Genomic DNA, 20,121 nt, shown 5'->3' with positions numbered 1-20,121 from the left:
ACAGCTCTCCCGTGGCAATGGATCAGTCTCCCCAGTCTCCCACACAGTCTTGCCTCAAACCATCTCTAATTAAAGCTATGTTTCATTCTGGGCACAGTGGAAGTGCAGGTCCCCACAACAATTAAGGGCAGGCTTACTCCTCTGGACCTCTGATCGTGTGTGACAAGAAAGGGGCCATCCAGGGTGCTGATTATCCCTCCACTCTGCCCATTATTGGATTCACTTCTCCGACTGAATAAAATCCCATATATCGAGCGCACTAGCAGGGAGAGAGAGGCTGGCAGACAAACACGATCATGTACATATCAGACACGAGGAGAAAGAGAGGACAAACACAGTATAGGACCGTGGCCTTCCTCCCTTGCATTCAATCGTGAGGGTGTTGATGTTGGGAAGGAAATGAAATGAATCGTGTGAATAGCGGAACATGCTTAGGGGACGGTGAACGTAGTAGTCAAGTACTGTAGTAGCCAACGCACTGCCGTTTCTTCAGGATACTGGATGTGAAACGTCTCTCTAATCACGACCAAGGACGCTGGTGTATAATGGCACATAAATCGTGTGAGTGTTGAGGCTTTTCAAAGCAGGCGTGTCGGAATTGCAATCCCTTTTTTTGTGTTACAGTAAGTCCCTGCTGCTACAGGAGACGAACACAGACGCGAAAGCGTTAAATCCCCGGCTGTCTCCATGGTGAGGGGCACTAATCATGCAGTACCTCTTAGCGCCACAGCGAGCCCAGTCAGATAAGGCTTCCATTATGCTCTTATTTTAGACCATCTCATCCCTGTAATAGACTGGCTGTCTTATTTATCCCCATGTGTCCTGATTTGTCTGTCCAGGCCCCGCAGCAGCCCACAGGTGTGAGCCTGGCTGATTGATGCTGGCTTAGGGTGCCTGCCTCCCTGCCTGCCTCGGAGTGCCTTGCTGCCTGCCGCTGTGCAGAGGTGCTGAAGTGTTGTGCAGCCAAACTCAGATTGGGCCCCATGAGGAGTCATTAATTACACTGGAGTGGTTGCCTTGGAGAGGTTTACAAATATTTATTTAAAAAACCCTCCCATTCTCTGATGTGGGTGGGGAAAATGGAAATATACAGTAAAGCAATTAAGTTATGCCATTACATGTAATATTATGCAAATACGCTTTGAGACAGTTATCCAGCAATGTAAGGCCTCTATAAACCAAATTAGTGTGAAATCGTTTGTTGTCAAGACCTCAACCTTAGACCGAGTCTTATTGGAAGCCATTTTCAACTGAGATTCAATCTGATCACGCTTTGTCAACAACGCGCCATTTAAAAGGTAGTTTCAGAATGAGCCGACATATTTACATTTACATTTTAGTCATTTATCAGACACTCTTATTCATAGCGACTTACAATTAGTGCATTCATCTTAAGATAGCTAGGTGAGACAACCACATATCAGTCATAGTAAGTACATTTTCCCTCAATAAAGTAGTTCCTATCAAAGTCAGTGCTAGAAGGAAAATACACATATATTTTTTATATGCAGTGTTTACCGTGAATGTGGTCTCCGCGAAAGCGGGAACATTGCCTTTAAAAGACGCATTGTCGGCAAAGGGCAATCAGATTGAATCCCTGCCCCAGTTTATACTGGACCTTCTCCATAGGCTAACCCTAGACCTGACCTAGCAACTATAATGAGCATATTATTGAGCCATGGTTAAAGCGCCACCAGGCTCCTAGTAGATATTAAGGCTGAGTCCCAAATGGCACCCTATTCCCTCTATAGCGCACTACTTTTGACCAGGGACCTAGAGCCCTATGGGCCCTGGTCAAAAGTAGTGCAGTATATAGAAAATAGGATGCCATTTGGGACGCATCCCTGGAGCTAAGGAGGAGATGGGAGACACGGGGGCCCTAAAAGCTTCAACAGAGAAACGTTTAATCAACAACAGATTTATTCGATTTGTCGTTCACAGTTTCATTGGCTCGGTATCATCCCCCAGTAATCAAACACGTGGCAGATTCCATCAAGATACTTTTTTTCATTTCTTCTTCTTTTCGTTTTTACAAAAAATGTACAAACAGGTAACATACATCAGCTTAGACCAATACATGTACAGCGTAACAGTTCAAAATTCAAACACAATCTATAGTACATTCCTATTGTAGTACCATGCATGTAAAGTTAAACTCCAGGGTGAAGTTTCCCCTACTGTAGGTACAGATCTAGGATCAGCTTCCTCTTCCTCTTCCCCAATCCTAACCTTAACTATTAGTGGGGGATATGAGTCTAGGGGCAACTTCACCCTACACCTAAAGATAATCTAGGTGAAACTAAACAATAAATATAGATGAACGTAAACAGAGTTCATTTCATTTGAGACTGAATGCCAAACAAACAGTAGGCATAGATATGACAGTGTTCAAGCATTGAGATAGTTTGAATCTGTTTTAGTACAGTAATGTCCATTAGGTAGTTTGTGGGGTTTGCCGATGGACCTCTAAAACACATTACACATTTCATAAACCCCTAGAAAGCATTAACAGAGTTCCATTGATATTTCTGAACGGCGCACAGCAATGGATTCAATTACATAACCACGCCACGTTCTACACTTCAACGGGGCTTTCAAGTTTCACAGCGTCTTAGAAAAATAATTGCTTCTGTATGTACAGTTACTGCGACGATGAAAACAGGTTGGTGGCGTTATTTATTTACACTACCGCATGTCAGCTGGTCCGGTTTGACCATCCACTGAAAAACATAGTTGATCCGTCTTCTAAAATGTGGACCATATCAAGACGTTTTGCACACGTCCCAAATGGTGCCCTATTACCTATATAGAGCGCCACTTTAGGCCCGGAGCCCTATGAGACCTGCTCGGAAATAGTACAATAGGGTACGGCTTAGGACGCATGTTGGACTGGTGATCAAAATGGCACAGTAAAGTGGTCAAATATGAGGAGTTTTGTTTAGTCTCATCATACTGCTGCCATTGTTCATGTTGATTGATTCACTAACGCTGAGATGTTTCGGAGCGCTTCAGACTTCACAATAGCTTAATTAAATAAACAAGAAACTTGATATTCAAACCGACATTGTAAATGCACTCACAACCTTTTTATGTCTACTGATCATTTTCGCTTTATGTTTAGATCGGGCAAATGATGAGTAAACTATTATAATAAAAGTGATGGACATCATGTATAAGTTGAATAAGGAAACCTTCAAGTAGACAAAACATATGCTAAATAAACGATACATTCATAATCCAATGTTTGGGGAGCGGACCGTGCTACAGTGCAGTAGAAACAATTTCAACAAATAACTGCATTCTGTGACTACTACTCCGGTTGACTTTGAGGCAAAGCTTGTCCAGATTTTTCCTTTCTCTACATTCCTTGACCAATTCAATAATTGACTATTCTCTTAAGGCATACCGTATCAATCCAAGTAACTTTGGCCTCAGATATACAATTATGCTTCGAACAGTGTTATGACATGACATATCTATTTCCTGTAATACAAAGGGACAGTGCAAACCTTTATGCCATGAGCATTGAAGCAAAAATCTGCCGAAATAACATTTGTAATGCAAATTGGATCATGGTAAATTAGATTTGACGGCTATATGCCTCCATGCATTAGTTCTGTACCACCTCTAATGTTTTGAGTTTTGTCAGCCTCTTGATATGTACCCATCAACAACAGCAACCCTTACCCTTCACCCCCAGATGTACACGTGGCTCCAACATAGATATGAATTGGGGGGTGTACAATGTCCGAACAGAATCATCTCTTTTAAAGGGTTACACTTTAAACACACACTTATGTACAGAGCCAGAGTACATAGTCTGTGAGACCCCACAGATGCACAAATGGTGTCCTGCTATTGCTGCTGCTGCTGTACAAAAGTCGGAACTCTGAACACACACACGACCAGGTTTGGGAGCCATCAGACATATACAGTATCGTCAGTGCGATAGTCACTCCGATTCCAGCTTCCTCCATATGTAAAAGTGTGAGTCACCGTCACTTCAGACCCGTTGATATGATTCAACCGTACAAATATTCCTGGCTGAGAGTGTGCACGCCAGCCTCTTGCCAGCCACTGTGTGTAATATTGATTGAATGAGAGGATCAGAATTGCAGATAAAGCCCTTGCCGAGCCTCCGAAGCCCCATGGGAGAAAAAAAACAAAAAAAAAACAGGCTGCTACCTGCCAGCTTCTTCCCCACCTACGAGTGTTGAAGGAGGCAGGAGCGTGTGCATGATAAAAGATACCTGGCGGAGCGAGGCAAGGCAGTGGCCAGTGGGCGGTGGTTCAGGTGGGGGCGAAACTGGCCAGGGTGGTGGTGAGTGAAGGTGGAGGTCCTGCTCCTGGTCAGATCAGAGCATCAGTGTCATGTTGCGGAGGAACCACTGCTGGGAGCGGCTGCCTGTGCAGTCTCTCAGGGTGGGCACCATCTTGTCCTCCTCAGTAGGCATGTCCAGACACTGGTTACTGTTGACGTGCAGCAGGGTCAGCCGCTGGGGAGAGAGGTGCAGGCAGACAGAGGCAGAAACAGGCGCACGCACGCACGCACACACACACACACACACACACACACGTGAATGAGCATTATACACTGAACACATAGGCCAGGTTCTTTGTCTCTGCTCCACCTTGCAGCCAGAAAGATGGTTACTGGGAAGATTAGAGATATTTCAAAATGTATGTCTTCCACCCGCAAATACAGATTTTGCAGTATATTTTCCAGCAGGTTGTATGTGGATTGCATTTCATGTACAGAAACCTCATCATTGGGTATTGAAATTATGCTGATTTATGTCGCACTAAATAAGTGTCAAGTCTTTCTACATTCATTTTGTGATAAAAATCAAGGCTCTTGAATGAATCTCTGGACTTTTTTTTTTTTACCTCAAGAGGATTCGTTTTGTAGAAATCAATTTTTTGAGTGTCGATAATCTTTTGAGTGTTTCCTCGTGTTGATACTTAAGCCCCAAGACTAATGGCAAGGAGAGGAGACATAAAAGGTCTTAATTAACCAGTTATGGCCACTTGCTCTCTCTTTTCTCAGGGGTACTGTACTTTGCCATTTTATACCTCTGTCACCAGTCACTACTCTAGTTAAAATGTCCATACAGAGCAGAGATAGGGTAGAATCCAATTCCTGCCATTTGGCCATGTTTCACTTCTGAGGAAATAAAATCACAAATTTCTATCAAAGAACCATGACATACAGTACATATTGTAAAATTACAACACTCAAAAAATGATCTAGCTTGGTGGGGGTAGTGGCCCAACCGATAGTGCAAGCTGTATTGTGTCAGAACAGGTATCCATGCAATGAATCTCCAGCTCAACCCACTTGGGGTTTGAGCCCTGGTCAAAAGTAGTGCACTATACATGGACAAGGGTGCCATTTGGGACACATCCCTGGTCTGTAAGAGGTAATATGATACAGCTCTGTGTGTGTTAGGACACCAGTCATCACCCAGAGCCATTGTAGAAGTACAGTACAGTACATCATTTTACATACAACTGGTGATAAGACACAATGCTCGACCGGCAATATGTCCCACCTGACTTACTGACGTACAGTAGAAGAGAAATCAGATGAGCTTGAACGTTGAAAGTAATAGAGTATGTGGGGTTCAGAGTACAACTTTTTATATAGTCAGGTCCATAATTATTGCCAGCCTTGATAAAGAGGATCAAAAAATACTGTATAAAATAAATAATACAAATACTGAGCTATATTGTATGCAAAAAAAAAGGGGGAACATTATTTTATACTAATACAACTGCTGAGAGAAAGAGATATCTTTTAACAAGTGACAATAATACCAAAAAATCTTAAAAAGACAGATGTCCAAATTATTGGCACCCCTTTTTTTCAATACTCCAGCACTGAGCCTTTATCTAAAATGTTTAATGAGATTGGATTCCTCCATACACAATCTTTCCAGATCCTTGACATTCTTTGTCTGCTCTTATGGACTGACATCTTCAATTCAAACCACAGGTTTTCAATGATGTTCATGTCTAGAGATTGCAAAATTAACATTTTGCATCAATGAACAATTTCTTTGTGGATTTTGATTAGTGCTTGGGGTTATTGTCTTGCTGGAAGATCCACTTGCGGCCAAATGTCAGCCTCCTGGCAGAGGCAGCCAGGTTTTTGGCTAAAATGTCCTGGTACTGGTTAAAGTTCATGATGCCGTTGACCTTAACAAGCGCCCCAGGACAAGTGGACGCAAAACAGCCCCATAACATCAAAAATCCACCACCATTTTTTACCGTAGGTATGAGGTACCTTTCTGCATAAGCTTTTGTTTTTCAATGCCAAACCCACCACTGGTGTGTGTGGCCAAAGAGCTCTAATTTCACGTAACCTGACCATTGCACCGGGTTCAATCCAAGTGCCAATGCCATTTATCAAACTCCATAGCATTTTATATCATCTTTTCCCCCCCAGAAACCAATAAAGTGATGACTTCTACTTCTTGATCAATTCATTGTGATATTCATCAACTGTATTTGGATGAACTAACAGTCTGCTAAAACAAATGATGCAGGGAGTTGGTTTAGCATTTAAACTTAAGCACTGATTTTGCATCATAGTTTGACAGGATGCTAGAATCCATATCCTCCAGTCCTATTGCTTATGGGTTGGATCAAATGCAATGAGTTTCCTTCTAGGGAGCTTTTCCTGTCCACTGTGCTCACACCTCTGCTTTGCTTGCTCTTTGGGGTCGACTTCTGATATTAAAAGGGCTTTATGAAATCTTTGACTGATTGGTTGATCGATTGATTTTCCTGTAGCATAACTGAGAGGCATATGCATTGTTACCCTCAAGTTAAAAGGGAAATCATTAGTAGCCTATTTGGGGATAATTGCAACTAACATTGGCCACTTGATTATCGCCAGGTGATCTTTCATTAAGCCATCAATAGTTAATCAAATCACCCGCACAGCTGATTTGAATTGCAACCATCATCCGCCACTGATTTACCGCTCCATAATGTCGATGTCAGGGTTATCTTTTAGTCCTGATAGCAACCAGAGAGAAATTGGCAAAGTGGTTTACACCGCCCAAAATCTGTCCACGAAAATAAGACCACAAAGTGAGGAATTTTTGTACGGAGGTCAATGAGTGTCGAATTTGGTCAACAAAAAATGGAATTGCTCATTTGCTACGTGAGGCTTATTTGATCAAATAGAAGTTTCGTAATGGTTAGTTATGTAGTTACGAATGCAATGATAAGTGGACGCATGTGTCATTTCGGCAACTTTGAAAAAAAAACGACTTTATACACGTATCTGCCCTCTCATTGGCTGGAATAGTCCCACCTGATCTCACCTCTTCCCGCCTGCCTTCCATCTTTGAGGAAATACATTTCCATTGTTTGAGGGGTCACTCGACTATCTTGTCAATATAATCGAAAATATTTGTTGCAACCAACATTTAAGACTATTTCACCCTCTGTTGGGTATTATCATCGGAACAATTTGATCTTGCCAGGCGCTATTCAATCGCTCGCTGAAGCGTTACAGATTGTGCATAGATTGAGCTGACATATGCAGCGTTTACCGCGAATGCAGTCTCCGCTAACGCAGGAACATTGCCTTTAAATTTAATTCACGCTGTAACGCTAAACTTCCATGATATGGATTGAATAGAGCCCTAAGGGCGATTTATCTATTTAATAATCATTCTGTAAAACTGAAATAAAGTATTTAATTTCCTTGTTTACCACACAATATCTTCTATGGCAATGTGGCCTACCCTAAAATATCAAAATATGCATTTCCAATTTATCAGGTACAGGACAGAACAACTTATCAAAGAAAAAATACATTTCTAAAACTCTGGTATGCTCCCATGGTGATTTTAATCAGATGCACAAAAAAGACAAGGTTTCAATCTGAGTTGGATCTTTATCAGGTCATGTGTAGCCTATCTATACATTTTATGAATGGAAAAGTCATGGTGGTGGAGTATTTGTTCCTTTCCAATTTATGTAATCCAATATTGATTTTACTTCTCTGAATTGAATTATGACCATTTCTTTCCAAGAGGGAAAAAAAAAAAAAAAAATATTCCTGAACAACTTGATAACACGCAATAGTGAAAGTATTCACACCCCTCGACTTTTTCCTCATTTTATTGTGTTACAAAGTGGGTTTAAAATGGTATTTTATTTTTTTTAAATGTGAATGATCAACACATAATACTCTGTAATTTCAAAGTGGAAAAAAAGTGTTAACATTTGTAAAGAATGAATTAAATATAAAACACATATATCTTGATTAGATAAGTATTCAATGCCCAATACATGTTAGAATCACCTTTGGCAATGTTTACAACTGTGAGTTTTTCTGGGTAATTCTCTAAGGGCTTACAAAACCTGGATTGTACAACATTTGCCCAATATTATTTTCTAAATTATTTCGGGGCTTGCCATAGATTTTCAAGCAGATTTAAGTGAAAACTGTAACTTGGCCACTCAGGAACATTCACTCTCTTCTTGCTATGTAACTCCAGTGTAGATCTGGCTTTGTGTTGTAGGTTATTGTCCTGCTGAAAGCTGAATTCATCTCCCAGTGTCTGGTAGAAAGCAGACTGAACCAGGTTTTCCTCTAGGATTTTGCCTGTGCTTAGCTCCATTCAGTTTAATTTTTATCCTGAAAAACTCACCGGTCCTTAACGATAAACAAACATAGCCATAACATGATGCAGACACCACTATGCTTGAAAATATTGCGAGTGGTACTCAGTAATGTGTTGTATTGGATTTCCCCCAAACATAACACTGTATTCAGGACAAAAAAGTGAAATGGTTTTCTACATGTTTTGCAGTATTACTTTAGTGCCTTGTTTTATTCAGTACATGATTAATTATTTTCACTCTGTCAATTAGGTTAGTACTGTGGAGTAACTACAATGTTGTTGATCCATTCTCAGTTTTCTCCTCTCACAATCACATCCATTAAACTCTAACTGTTTTAAAGTCACCGTTGGCCTCATGGTGAAGTCCCTGAGCCGTTTCCTTCCTGTGCTGGCAACTGAGTTAGGAAGGGATATTCAATGTATGCTTTTTTTTTCACCAATCTACCAATAGGTGCCCTTTGTTGGGTTCGGAGAATATGAAATATACTTATTCATGTCACTGAGGGAGTGCTAAGGTTTAGAGGGTCTACATCAGAATTGAATGGTTATAGGAGGAAGGTATATAGTGTGTGCAACTAAGCTTGGAATGTGTTGAGTGCAGGGAAGCGATTACATGTGGCAGGCATTGATAAGGGGAGAGAGCCATGGATTAGTGATGGAGGGGGGTTGAGGTCAGGTCAGGTCACCTGAAGGGGGAAATAAAAGTTTATGCCCGTATCACTTAGTGTCCTGCCTAACAGCAAAGAACGATGTTTGTACAGATGGGTAGGAGGAGACTCAGCCTATGAGGAACGGTTAAATATCAGTGCTTGTGTAAAAATGTTTTTGTGCGAATGCAGCTGTATTGACCCTCTGGGTTGAATAAACTTGGTTAAGCTTTCATAAGGTCAGTTGAGTGTTTTACTTTGAGAATTAGAACCTAACACCTTCTTTGTGAGGCATGGAACATCTCCCTGGTCTTTGTGGTTGAATCTTTGTTTGAAATTCACTGTTTGACTGAGGAACCTTACAGATTATTGTACTGCATATGTGGGGTACAGAGATGAGGTAGTCATTCAAAAATCATGTTAAACAGTATTATTGCACACAGAGAAAGTCCATGCAACTTATTATGTGACTTGTTAAGCACATTTTTACTCTTGAATTTATTTAGGATTGCCATAACAAAGGGGTTGAATACATACTGACTCAAGACATTACAGCTTTAAATTTTAATTAATGTAAACAATTAATTAATCTAAAAACATAATTCCACTTTGACATTATGGGGTATTGATTGTAGGCCAGTGAACCAAAAAAATCTACATTTAACCCATTTTAAATTCAGGCTGTAACAACATAATTTGGAAAAGTCAAGGGGTGTGAATACTTTCTGAAGGCACATACAGTTGAAGTTGGAAGTTTACATACATTTAGGTTGGAGTCATTAAAACTAATTTTTCAACCACTTCACAAATTTCTTGTTAACAAACTATAGTTTTGGCAAGTCGGTTAGGACATCTACTTTGTGCATGACACAAGTCAGTTTTCCAACAATAGTTTAGAGATTATTTCACTGATAATTCACTGAATCACAATTCCAGTGCATCCGAAAATTCCATAAAATGATGTCATGGCTTTAGAAGCTTCTGATAGGCTAATTGACATCATTTGAGTCTCAAACTCAGTTCCTCTTTGCTTGACATCATGGGAAAATCAAAAGAAATCAGCCAAGACCTAAGAAATAAAATTGTAGACCTCCACAAGTCTGGTTCATCCTTGGGAGCAATTTCCAAACACCTGAAGGTACCACGTTCATCTGTACAAACAATAGTACGCAAGTATAAACACCATGGGACCATGCAGCCGTCATACCGCTCAGGAAGGAGACGCGTTCTGTCTCCTAGAGATGAATGTACTTTGGTGCGAAAAAGTGCAAATCAATCCCAGAACAACAGCAAAGGACCTTGTGAAGATGCTGGAGGAAACAGGTGCAAAAGTATCTACATCCACAGTAAAACAAGTCCTATATCGACATAACCTGAAAGGCCGCTCAGCAAAGGAAGAAGCCACTGCTCCAAAACCGCCATAAAAAAGCCAGACTACGGTTTGCAACTGCACATGTGGACAAATATCGTACATTTTGGAGATATGTCCTCTGGTCTGATGAAACAAAAATAGAACTGTTTGGCCATAATGACCATCGTTATGTTTGGAGGAAAAAGGGGGAAGCTTGTAAGCCGAAGAACACCATCCCAACCGCGAAGCACGGGGGTGGCAGCATCATGTTGTGGGGGTGCTTTGCTGCAGGAGAGACTGGTGCACTTCACAAAATTGATGTCATCATGAGGCAGGAAATGTATGTGGATATATTGAAGCAACATCTCAAGACATCAGTCAGGAAGTTAAAGCTTGGTCGCAAATGGGTCTTCCAAATGGACAATGACCCCAAGCATACTTCCAAAGTTGTGGCAAAATGGCTTAAAGACAACAAAGTCAAGGTATTGGAGTGGCCATCACAAAGCCCTGACCTCAATCCTATAGAAAATTTGTGGGCAGAACTGAAAAAGTGTGTGCGAGCAAGGAGGCCTACAAACCTGACTCAGTTACTCCAGCTCTGTCAGGAGGAATGGGCCAAAATTCACCCAACTTATTGTGGGAAGCTTGTGGAAGGCTACCCGAAATGTTTGATCCAAGTTAAACAATTTAAAGGCAATCCTACCAAATACTAATTGAGTGTATGCAAACTTCTGACCCACTGGGAATGTGATGAAAGAAATAAAAGCTGAAATAAATCATTCTCTCTACTATTATTCTGACATTTCACATTCTGAAAATAAAGTTGTGATCCTAAATGACCTAAGACAGGGGATTTTTACTTGGATTAAATGTCAGGAATTGTGAAAAACTGAGTTATTAGCCAAATGTATTTGGCTAAGGTGTATGCAAACTTCTGACTGCAACTGAACATTTATACAGATACAGTACCAGTCAAATGTTTGAACACACTTACTTATTCAAGGGTTTTTCTTTATTTATTCTTTATACACCTGTTAATTGAAATGCATTCCAGGTGACTACCTCATGAAGCTGGTTGAGAGAATGCCAAGAATGTGCAAAACTGTCATCAAGGCAAAGGGTGGCTTCTTTGAAGAATCTGAAATATGTCTTTATTATTAGTAGTAAAAAAATAAAAACCCTTGAATGAGTAGGTATGTCCAAACTTTTGACTGGTACTGTATATATCATTTTTTTATGCCCCTACACCCCTCTCCCCTGGTGGAAAACATAAAAATGTGCATACATACATAGCTTATTTCCTAATCACACTGGACTCCAAGTGTATCTGCAAAATCAATCACTCCAATCTTAATTCCAACCCTCAGATGTCCACAGACTAACCAATCTTTCCCAGTAGAGTACACTACCATTTTACTAATCCCTTTTGCAATACATCCTTCTATTTTACTGTGATGTCTTACAAGGGGTTTGAACTGGTTTTATAATGATATTTCAACTGTCTATCACATGTTTCTGCAATCCATATTACTTTAATTTACAATGTGCTAAACGTTGATCTTCAATTACTTTATCAGTCAAATCATTGTAATATGTCACATTCTGCTATTTATCTTTTTCATATTTTGATTTGTTGTTCCTGATAGGATGTTTCTTCATTGGGGTGGGAGTAGTGAATGCAGAAAAAAATGACAATTTCCCATGCCTTTACCGCTGTCTAGTATTAAGACGGCTTGACACCGTAACAGCGTCAGATCAGCTGGTTTACTAGTTTTATTCCGCTGCTTTTTCATTGCAACCAGGGTTATTTTAGCTCAGAGCAATATGTAATCTCCCTTTAGTAGCGTGTTAAGAAATCCAGCGGTAACCTGCTGGTAACCCGCAGGTGCCATGTCTTTGTTGCAATCAGGCAAGGTTTTAGTCATGACTAAGAACCCACTGAATCAAAAATGTCAAACGCTCCACATACTGTAGCTGAATATATTGACATGGCAGCAATTATTGCCTTTGACTTTCAGGCAATGATTATCCTGAAGTTATAGAGGACGTCTCCAGTTCTGTATTCAGCCTTTATGCTTTGAATGGGTAGGACAAACCAAGATGGTTTGTTTTTGGGTCGTGAGGTAAACCTCAATAAACTCTACCTGCATACAGAGCACCTCACACACACACAGACCATTACACACACACTCTCCACTATCTTTCTCTTTGTTCTCTCTGTGTTTTGTAAAATGACTTCACTGGAGAGGAGATGGACCAGGCATTACAGGAAAACCACTCAGGCAGGCTTTTGGTGCACTTAACAGTCAAAGGTTGAACAAAATATATTAATAATACAATGTTCTGCTTTTATAAATGAATAAAACATACTCATGTATTGACGTTCTCAAAACCATACCTGTTCAAATAATATTACATTATCAAACCAGAATTGTAATATCTGCCATTATAGTCCTGTACCTGGTGGTAAGGTCAAGTATGAACCGTCACTAAACTAAAGCTTATTTATTAATCATAAGGACATGGCCAGGGCAATGATAATGGTGCTATTTTTGCCATCACTGCAAGATCCCACCATTCCACAGTGCAGAAAAGAGAGCATGAAGAAAATAGAACAGAGGAAAACCAATCCATATTTAATGAAAATATTAGAAATGTGGGAGATGCGTCCTCTGCTCATAATTATTTAATTGCTCCTCAGTGGCAATAAAAAGTCCCATTACAGCCGAGGCAGTCCCAGCGAGTGGCTCATGAGCTCTGTGTCGTGTGTGTGCACAGCTGAGACCTGCTAATTAAATGAAGATGGTTTCTAGGAGTCGGCCCAGGGCGAAGAACATTTATCCGCTTTGTCCTTCACAAGGAAGTGTCGACGACCGGACTCGCTGACAGATGCAGGATCTCTTTTAAAATGTGTGTTTGTGCTGACACTAACCACGCTGAAAAACAGAGCCTGGCATGTAACAAAAAATCAACACTGTACCAACAGATTTAATGGACATTTCTTTCTTGGCATTTTGCCATTTGAGGGAGCAGGCGACGATCAGATAGGAAACGGTGTGCGAATCCCAAATGGCATCTTATTCCCTTTACAGTGCTCTACTTTTGACCAGGGCCTGATAGAGCTTCGGTCAAAAGTAGTGCACTATAAAGGGAATAGGGTGGCATTTGAGGTGTTGGTCGCAATATTGTTTGTTCAGAGAGTGTCTTGCAGTGTTACTCTCGAGGACAGTGAACACCGTAGGAACAGAACAGGGAATAAGGCCATCTGACAGCAGGCTGCTCTAGCACCGTCCCTTTTACAAAGAGCAATAACCCTGAACGCAACTCACCCAATTTAATCAACAGTAGTCTGAAAAGGAAAGAATATGGTTTTTACCAGGCAGACACAGACTGTTTAACAGACAAATAAACTCCAATGAATTACAGAGGTACTGTAAAGAGGTAACCGGCTAAAGTTATTGGCATGACAAATAGAAATACAGTACATATATTAAACAGAAGACTGTAGTTACTTGCAGCGAGCATCCAGACTAGATTTAGAATATTGATAGGTCAAATGGAAATGAGGAGTGGTGATTGAAATTCAGTCCTCAGACAATGAGAACATGCTGCAAGCTGAACACAGCTGTTATGGCGTGTGTTCAAAATGCAGCCCCCACTTTCTCGAGGCCAGCGCCATGAAAGAGGGATCACTTCAAAAGAACTTGTAAACAAAGGCGAGCCCATTTCAATCTGCCCATCAAATAGCTCGATAATCAGCTAAAATTAAAAACGACCTTGTCTCCTCGGCTCTCATTTAATGAGCACCACCGTATGAGGGGCCAAAGCCAGTGATTTATTTTGGATCAAAATAAAATATGAATGTACTGTAGGAAAATAAATGTCAAACGAGATCTAATTTGGTGCAGAAGAAGGCTGGATAAAGGTCTTGCAGATAGCGCCATGTATACAGCACCTTATGTGTCTGTCATTAAGCGCTCATATCAAAAGGTCAGCGGTAAATGCTACTAAATGCCCTTGAAACTGCTTTGAATGGCACACTTTGACTAACGACAGAAACGTTCCGAATCCCAACCTGGCTCAAGCTCCGAGAAGAACATGTCGAGGCTGAGGCAAAAGAAATGAAAATAAACACTCTGTGAGGTAAAAAGCTGCTTACTAAAGCAACGTGACAGCCTATTCCACCACATAGTCGCACGACTCCAGCTCTACAGACTAGACACTACACACTAGACTAGACAACTACACACTAGCCAACTACACCAGTAATGGCTGGTGAGCAGAGATATAGCAGGACGGGCTAATTTTATAGGCACACTAGACCACTACGCACTAGACAACTACATACTAAGACCTCCTCTAGGTCTGGTAGCACAATACTGACCTGTGGTGACCCATGCAGGAAGACAGCCTCTACAGAAAGTAATCAGTGGGGCTGTAGTACAGCTTCCTAAACACCTCCAGCCGGGTGAAGTTCCTCATGACCCATGCTTGCAAGGGGCTACTATTACAGTACTCCACCGTGGGGCCCCAAGTACCGTCCTCCAGCCTGCTGATGGTCAGACACGACTGGGTGATGATGTGGAGGAACGTGTGCTTCTGCGGATGGACATCCGGATGGAGGATGGACATGTCATGGACAGACAAGAGGAGATGGGAGTGAGTGAGAATCGCTAGGACAGAGCCAGTACTCAGGCCAGACAGGACCAACAAGATCATGAACAGTACTGTGTACTTCAATTTCCAAAATAACTATTCTACACAACCTATCTAATGGAGGACAAAGGTTACAGTTGGACCATGTTGGCGTGTCGCTCAGAACGGAACCAACTTTGCATAGAAGTTTTTGGGACTTGTGGTGTGGTGGGACTGATATTCCACAGTCCTAAAAGATGAACAGGGAGGGATTGAGAATAGAGGTGAGTAGAGAGATGGCTCTGACCAGTGCTTGAATTGGTCCGGAACACACTGTTACTAAGTACCGGCACGTCAAATGTTCTACTGCTTGAGTACCGGCTTTAAAATATCGCAGCGTTTCTGCACCTTAATATAAACGAGTACCCAAAGTGAGTACCGACACCTATTTCAGTCCACTTCAAGCACAGGCTCTGACCACCTGGAAAATGGAGAATGTAAAAAAAGGCAGATATTTCTCTCTGCTTGAAAATGATGACCAGATGAAATGTTAACGGCAGGGCTGGGATCAGCAGTATCGCCTATCACACCGTTGCTAAAAATAATCAGGCCATTGAGTGGCATTGAAACCCCACCGCCGTATACGTCAGGGACATTTCTTAAATGCATGAATTATTCATGTTTCATATTATATATATAACTAAAGTAAAAAGCGAAAATAGCTGGACCTAGGGTTGTACAGGAATAGATGGGGGGCTTTTCAAAGTCGACAGTGACATGAGAGATCTTAATCACTGACAGGTGACACCATACTCAAGCAGGTGGAACATAGGAACGTGCAGGGGCGGAAATCCCGGGGGGGACGGGGGGGACACGACCCCCCCATCCTGGGAAAAATATGATTTGTCCCCCCCAATATATCACTGAAACATAACTATGTAATTTAAATAATATTAATAATACGCAATGAAAGGAATTGTGCTGATTATAGACACTTAATAGCGCGTTTTTAAGTTTCAAAAGATTGCGACCCCCCCCGCCCTTTGCCTCACAATGGTTTGATCCACTGCCAGTTCCTTAGCTTGTTACGTAACTGCCGTGAGGTTCATCCAGTCAATCGCGCACACACACACTAGCTGAATATGCAGAGCTAGCACGCAAATATTAATTATTAAGCTAGCTAGTACCTATTCCATTTATGTGGCATCGTCAAAGATGGAATCAGCATGCAGATGATGTAAGTTAGTGCTTCAAAGTCCCTGTGATAAGGTTAGCGATAAACTGAAGTCCAAACTGAACAGAACTACTCTCTCATCTACCATTGTCTTAAATATATTTAATGGTCTCGTTGCAAAAGCTAAATTGTCGCAAGGGAACTTTTATTTATTTATTTTATTTCACCTTTATTTAACCCGGGTAGCAAAGATTATAGCAAACACCACTGAAACTGAATTGGTGCTCGCTAGCTTTGCAAATTCAGCTATTGTTGGAAGCCAGCCAATATGAAACAAACTATTAAAATTACAAAAGGTTGCAGCATATGTTGTGTAAATGGTGAACTCATATAGCTGTCAACTCTTGTCATTTTAATCCGTTTCACATTTGCTAGCTACCTTTTAGATCGAAGCCCATATAGAATGATTGAAGATGATAGAAGCCCATCTCCTACTGTAAATAACCTACACACTGTGTGTGTGTAGCCAACCAGGTAGAAAAATGGCAGAAAAATTAAAGACGGACATCAGAGTATTTTTCAATACACCAAAACGCATAGTAAGAACCCTAGTAGCCTAATATCTCAAAGACTAGTTAATAAAATGTTCATAAGAAAGAAATGAAATTCTAATGGAAATGTTTCACAATGATGTCATTAGGCAGAGCAGGCAACAGATGACACACAGACAGCAGAGTTGGGGACAGATATGCAGGGACAGACTGGCAGAGACAGGGAGTCTCAGGTAAGTTTGTTGAGTCTTTGTTTGGCAACATTATGAAAGGTTCTCAATTTTTTTTACTTGTAAAATAGGAACATAATTGGAAAATGCCATGGATACCCCCACTCTCAACTTAAACTGGTGACTGAACTAAGATTTGTTAAAGCCAATGGTATTGCTGTTGTGATTAGTTGTGTAGTTTTGGGTACCGGTAGTTAGGAGTACGGCAAACACCTTATTTCTTTGGTTCCTCCATATACATTTACCATATTACAATGTAGGCTATGTGTTACAGCACTACTTTTGGTGTCCCCCTCAGGAATTGCTCTTGAGAAAATTTCATGTAATTGTCCCCTCCAAAGTGGATATCAGATTTTCGCCCTTGGGAACGTGTCCCAGTGGAAGAAATATATTGATAATTACTGCTAATATTAAGGTTACTTCGAGAATGCACAAGCGCTGTGTCCTACGGTTTCCCTTTAGGAATTCAAATGCCCTGTTGTTGGTGCACTGATAGTACGCCGTGCCTGTTTCAAAGTCTGCTGCGCATCAAACATAACACTTGAATTAGCATAAATGATTTGCATGCTAGATATATTATGGAGATATCTAGGACTGTATTATTCAGTCCTGGACCATTGAAATGAAAAGCAATCTGTTGGAATATCATGAGCCATTCAGTAGTGTCTAACATTACTGTCATATTGTTGCAAAATTCCAGTAACTTTTCCCCCAAAATTCCCAAGAATAAAGGAATCTTCCACACGGGATTTCTGGAAAGCCACGGAATTTTGGGAAAGTTAATGGAATTTTGCAACTATGTCTGAGTCAATGAAGTGCAGTGTGGAACACATTTCATTAGGTGCGTAACTGGAGAGGAGTCTGATCAGTCCCCTGGTCTGGCTAACAGGTCACATTCCCCAGAGCATTAACATGAACACTCCTATTGACTACTGACAGATCGTCACACAGGACTTCACGGACTAACGAGAGATAAACACTGGCCTTACAACCACTAAGCACAAGGTACTACTGCCTACCAAACACAGGACTTAAACACACTGTCTACATCAGCTAGATGACAACATTCACGAGAACCAGGTCAGCAAGCTTACCTCGATATCATATTCCCACTTGCCAACATACTACATGAGAGGAGAACATTTGAAATAAATGGGGAATATTATGTACTGCAATGTGCACAGGGCAACAGAATGAAGGCTATTGAACAGAAGCCCAACTCCTGACATGTAGCACCATCTAGTGGCTCAAAACAATCATAACACTTTTTACAAAATCCTTTTTTTGATGTATTAGTACAGGTGTGTCATTATACATATGACATCTCTTCCAATGTAATAACAGTGAATAAATTACTCTGGACAATCAGTGTGTAGCAAAAGCATCATCATCCCAGTTACAACCCTCCTGTCATGACTCACACAGTATTTATACAGGGGGAGTCTTGGTCTTACCTCTGCGTCATACTCAAACATCTGATTCCCCTTCATTTGATGACACTTCAGCATGACCACAGGGCCATGGGGACGAGACACGTCCAGACACAGGTCATCTGTCCGGATCTCCTTATCAGCCGTGTACGAGAACACCTGGCAGAGAAAACGAGACGGTCATATACCTAGTATCTGTCCGAAGTGCTATTCGCACAGGATTAGTATTACTATAGAATGTCGGTTATGTAATTATTACCCCAGCATGATTCGGACCGGGATTAGTTTTTACCAAACTGCCCCTGTAGTTATTTCCCCCCCCCCCTCATTCAAAATGGACCGTTATGACGGAAGCCTGGAGGGTCTTCCAGGTGTGGAGATTTTTCAAATGTCTAGGGATAGCCTAATATTGGCCTAATCACCTTCAGTTTGGAGTAAGTCAAAAATAATAACGCATATCAATAACAACCATGAACTGTAACCTATGCAGACATTTGGTTTACCTGACGGATTTGGCAATTTATTAATTCATTGGCACAAAATGGTCCACTTCATCTTTTAAAAGAGAAGTATCGCACTAGGAAAGTTGATATGTGGCAAAACAGATCATTCGTCTGTCTGTAGGCTACGTGCATAGCACTTTGTTTTAAACATCAATTTGTTCCCCATGTTCTTAACCAAACTGGGTGCAGCACCTGTTAAACTCTGTAATATCCCTCAAAAAACACAGGGATGACGATTTGCACGGGATAAGTATTATCAGAGAACCTGGGAGTTTGCCCGAAAACAGTAGGCTTTTAGGGCTGGGATAATAACCTTCCTGCCAAGAAAAAAATGACTGACATGGCCGTTTTGGACGGGACAAATTCCGGTAACTTCCCACAATTCTGAGATTTGTCCTGCTAATTCCCTCCTGATTGAGTGAATCTTCCAATTGGGATTTCTGGAAAACCTAGGAATTTAGGTCCATAGCTCTCTCCTCTGGGAAAGGTCCATAGGTCCATAGCTCTCTCCTCTGGGAAAGGTCCATAGGTCCATAGCTATCTCTTGTCTTTCTACAATCTCCTTACCTGATTCCCACCCATGCCATGGCAGTTGAAGAAGCCAACCTTCTCGTTCTCCTTTCTGCCCATGTTGTCCACACACTGGTTTGTTTCAACATTTCTGATCTAGGGGTAGAAAGGAGTATAACAACATTGGATTCATAATTACCATCCTTCCATCCACCCTGGCATATTTACAGCTGACAAAAGCCACCGTTTATAAAGGAAGAAGAAATGGCGTATCCTCTCATCAAACACTGGCACTTCATTTCCAGGTGTCAAAATGAAAAGCACCTGCGTCTTTTCTCTGTGGCCCAGATGTCAAATCTAATGAAATACTTACTGTTCAATAAAACAAGCAATCTAAACTCATTGCCTATATTTCACCAGTGATGTAAGTCATAATTAGGGACCT

General features: G+C 41.1%; 1 protein-coding gene across 2 annotated transcripts in view; it reads right to left on the bottom strand.

Moving 5' to 3' along the window:
• Positions 1–1,902: 1,902 nt before the first annotated feature.
• Positions 1,903–20,121, bottom strand: part of LOC106586166 (polypeptide N-acetylgalactosaminyltransferase 13) — a 55,465-nt gene continuing 37,246 nt past the window's right edge. Inside the window, exons 10-13 of one of the 2 annotated variants that reach the window (XM_082968887.1) lie at positions 19,734–19,832; positions 18,688–18,822; positions 15,028–15,242; positions 4,378–4,496 (exon numbers count right to left, since the gene is read on the bottom strand). In XM_082968887.1, coding sequence (XP_082825013.1) covers positions 15,057–15,242; positions 18,688–18,822; positions 19,734–19,832 — 420 coding nt within the window. In that variant the 3' untranslated portion in view covers positions 4,378–4,496; positions 15,028–15,056. Of the gene's footprint in view, positions 4,497–15,027; positions 15,243–18,687; positions 18,823–19,733; positions 19,833–20,121 lie in introns of both variants that reach the window. The other variant, XM_082968888.1, reaches the window with a different exon arrangement.

This window comes from Salmo salar, chromosome 25, assembly GCF_965601325.2.
Source record: "Salmo salar chromosome 25, fSalSal1, whole genome shotgun sequence".
In the NCBI taxonomy this organism is placed as follows: Eukaryota; Metazoa; Chordata; class Actinopteri; order Salmoniformes; family Salmonidae; genus Salmo; species Salmo salar.
Note: the sequence above shows the minus strand (reverse complement) of the source record. Positions and strands in the feature narration are given on the sequence as shown.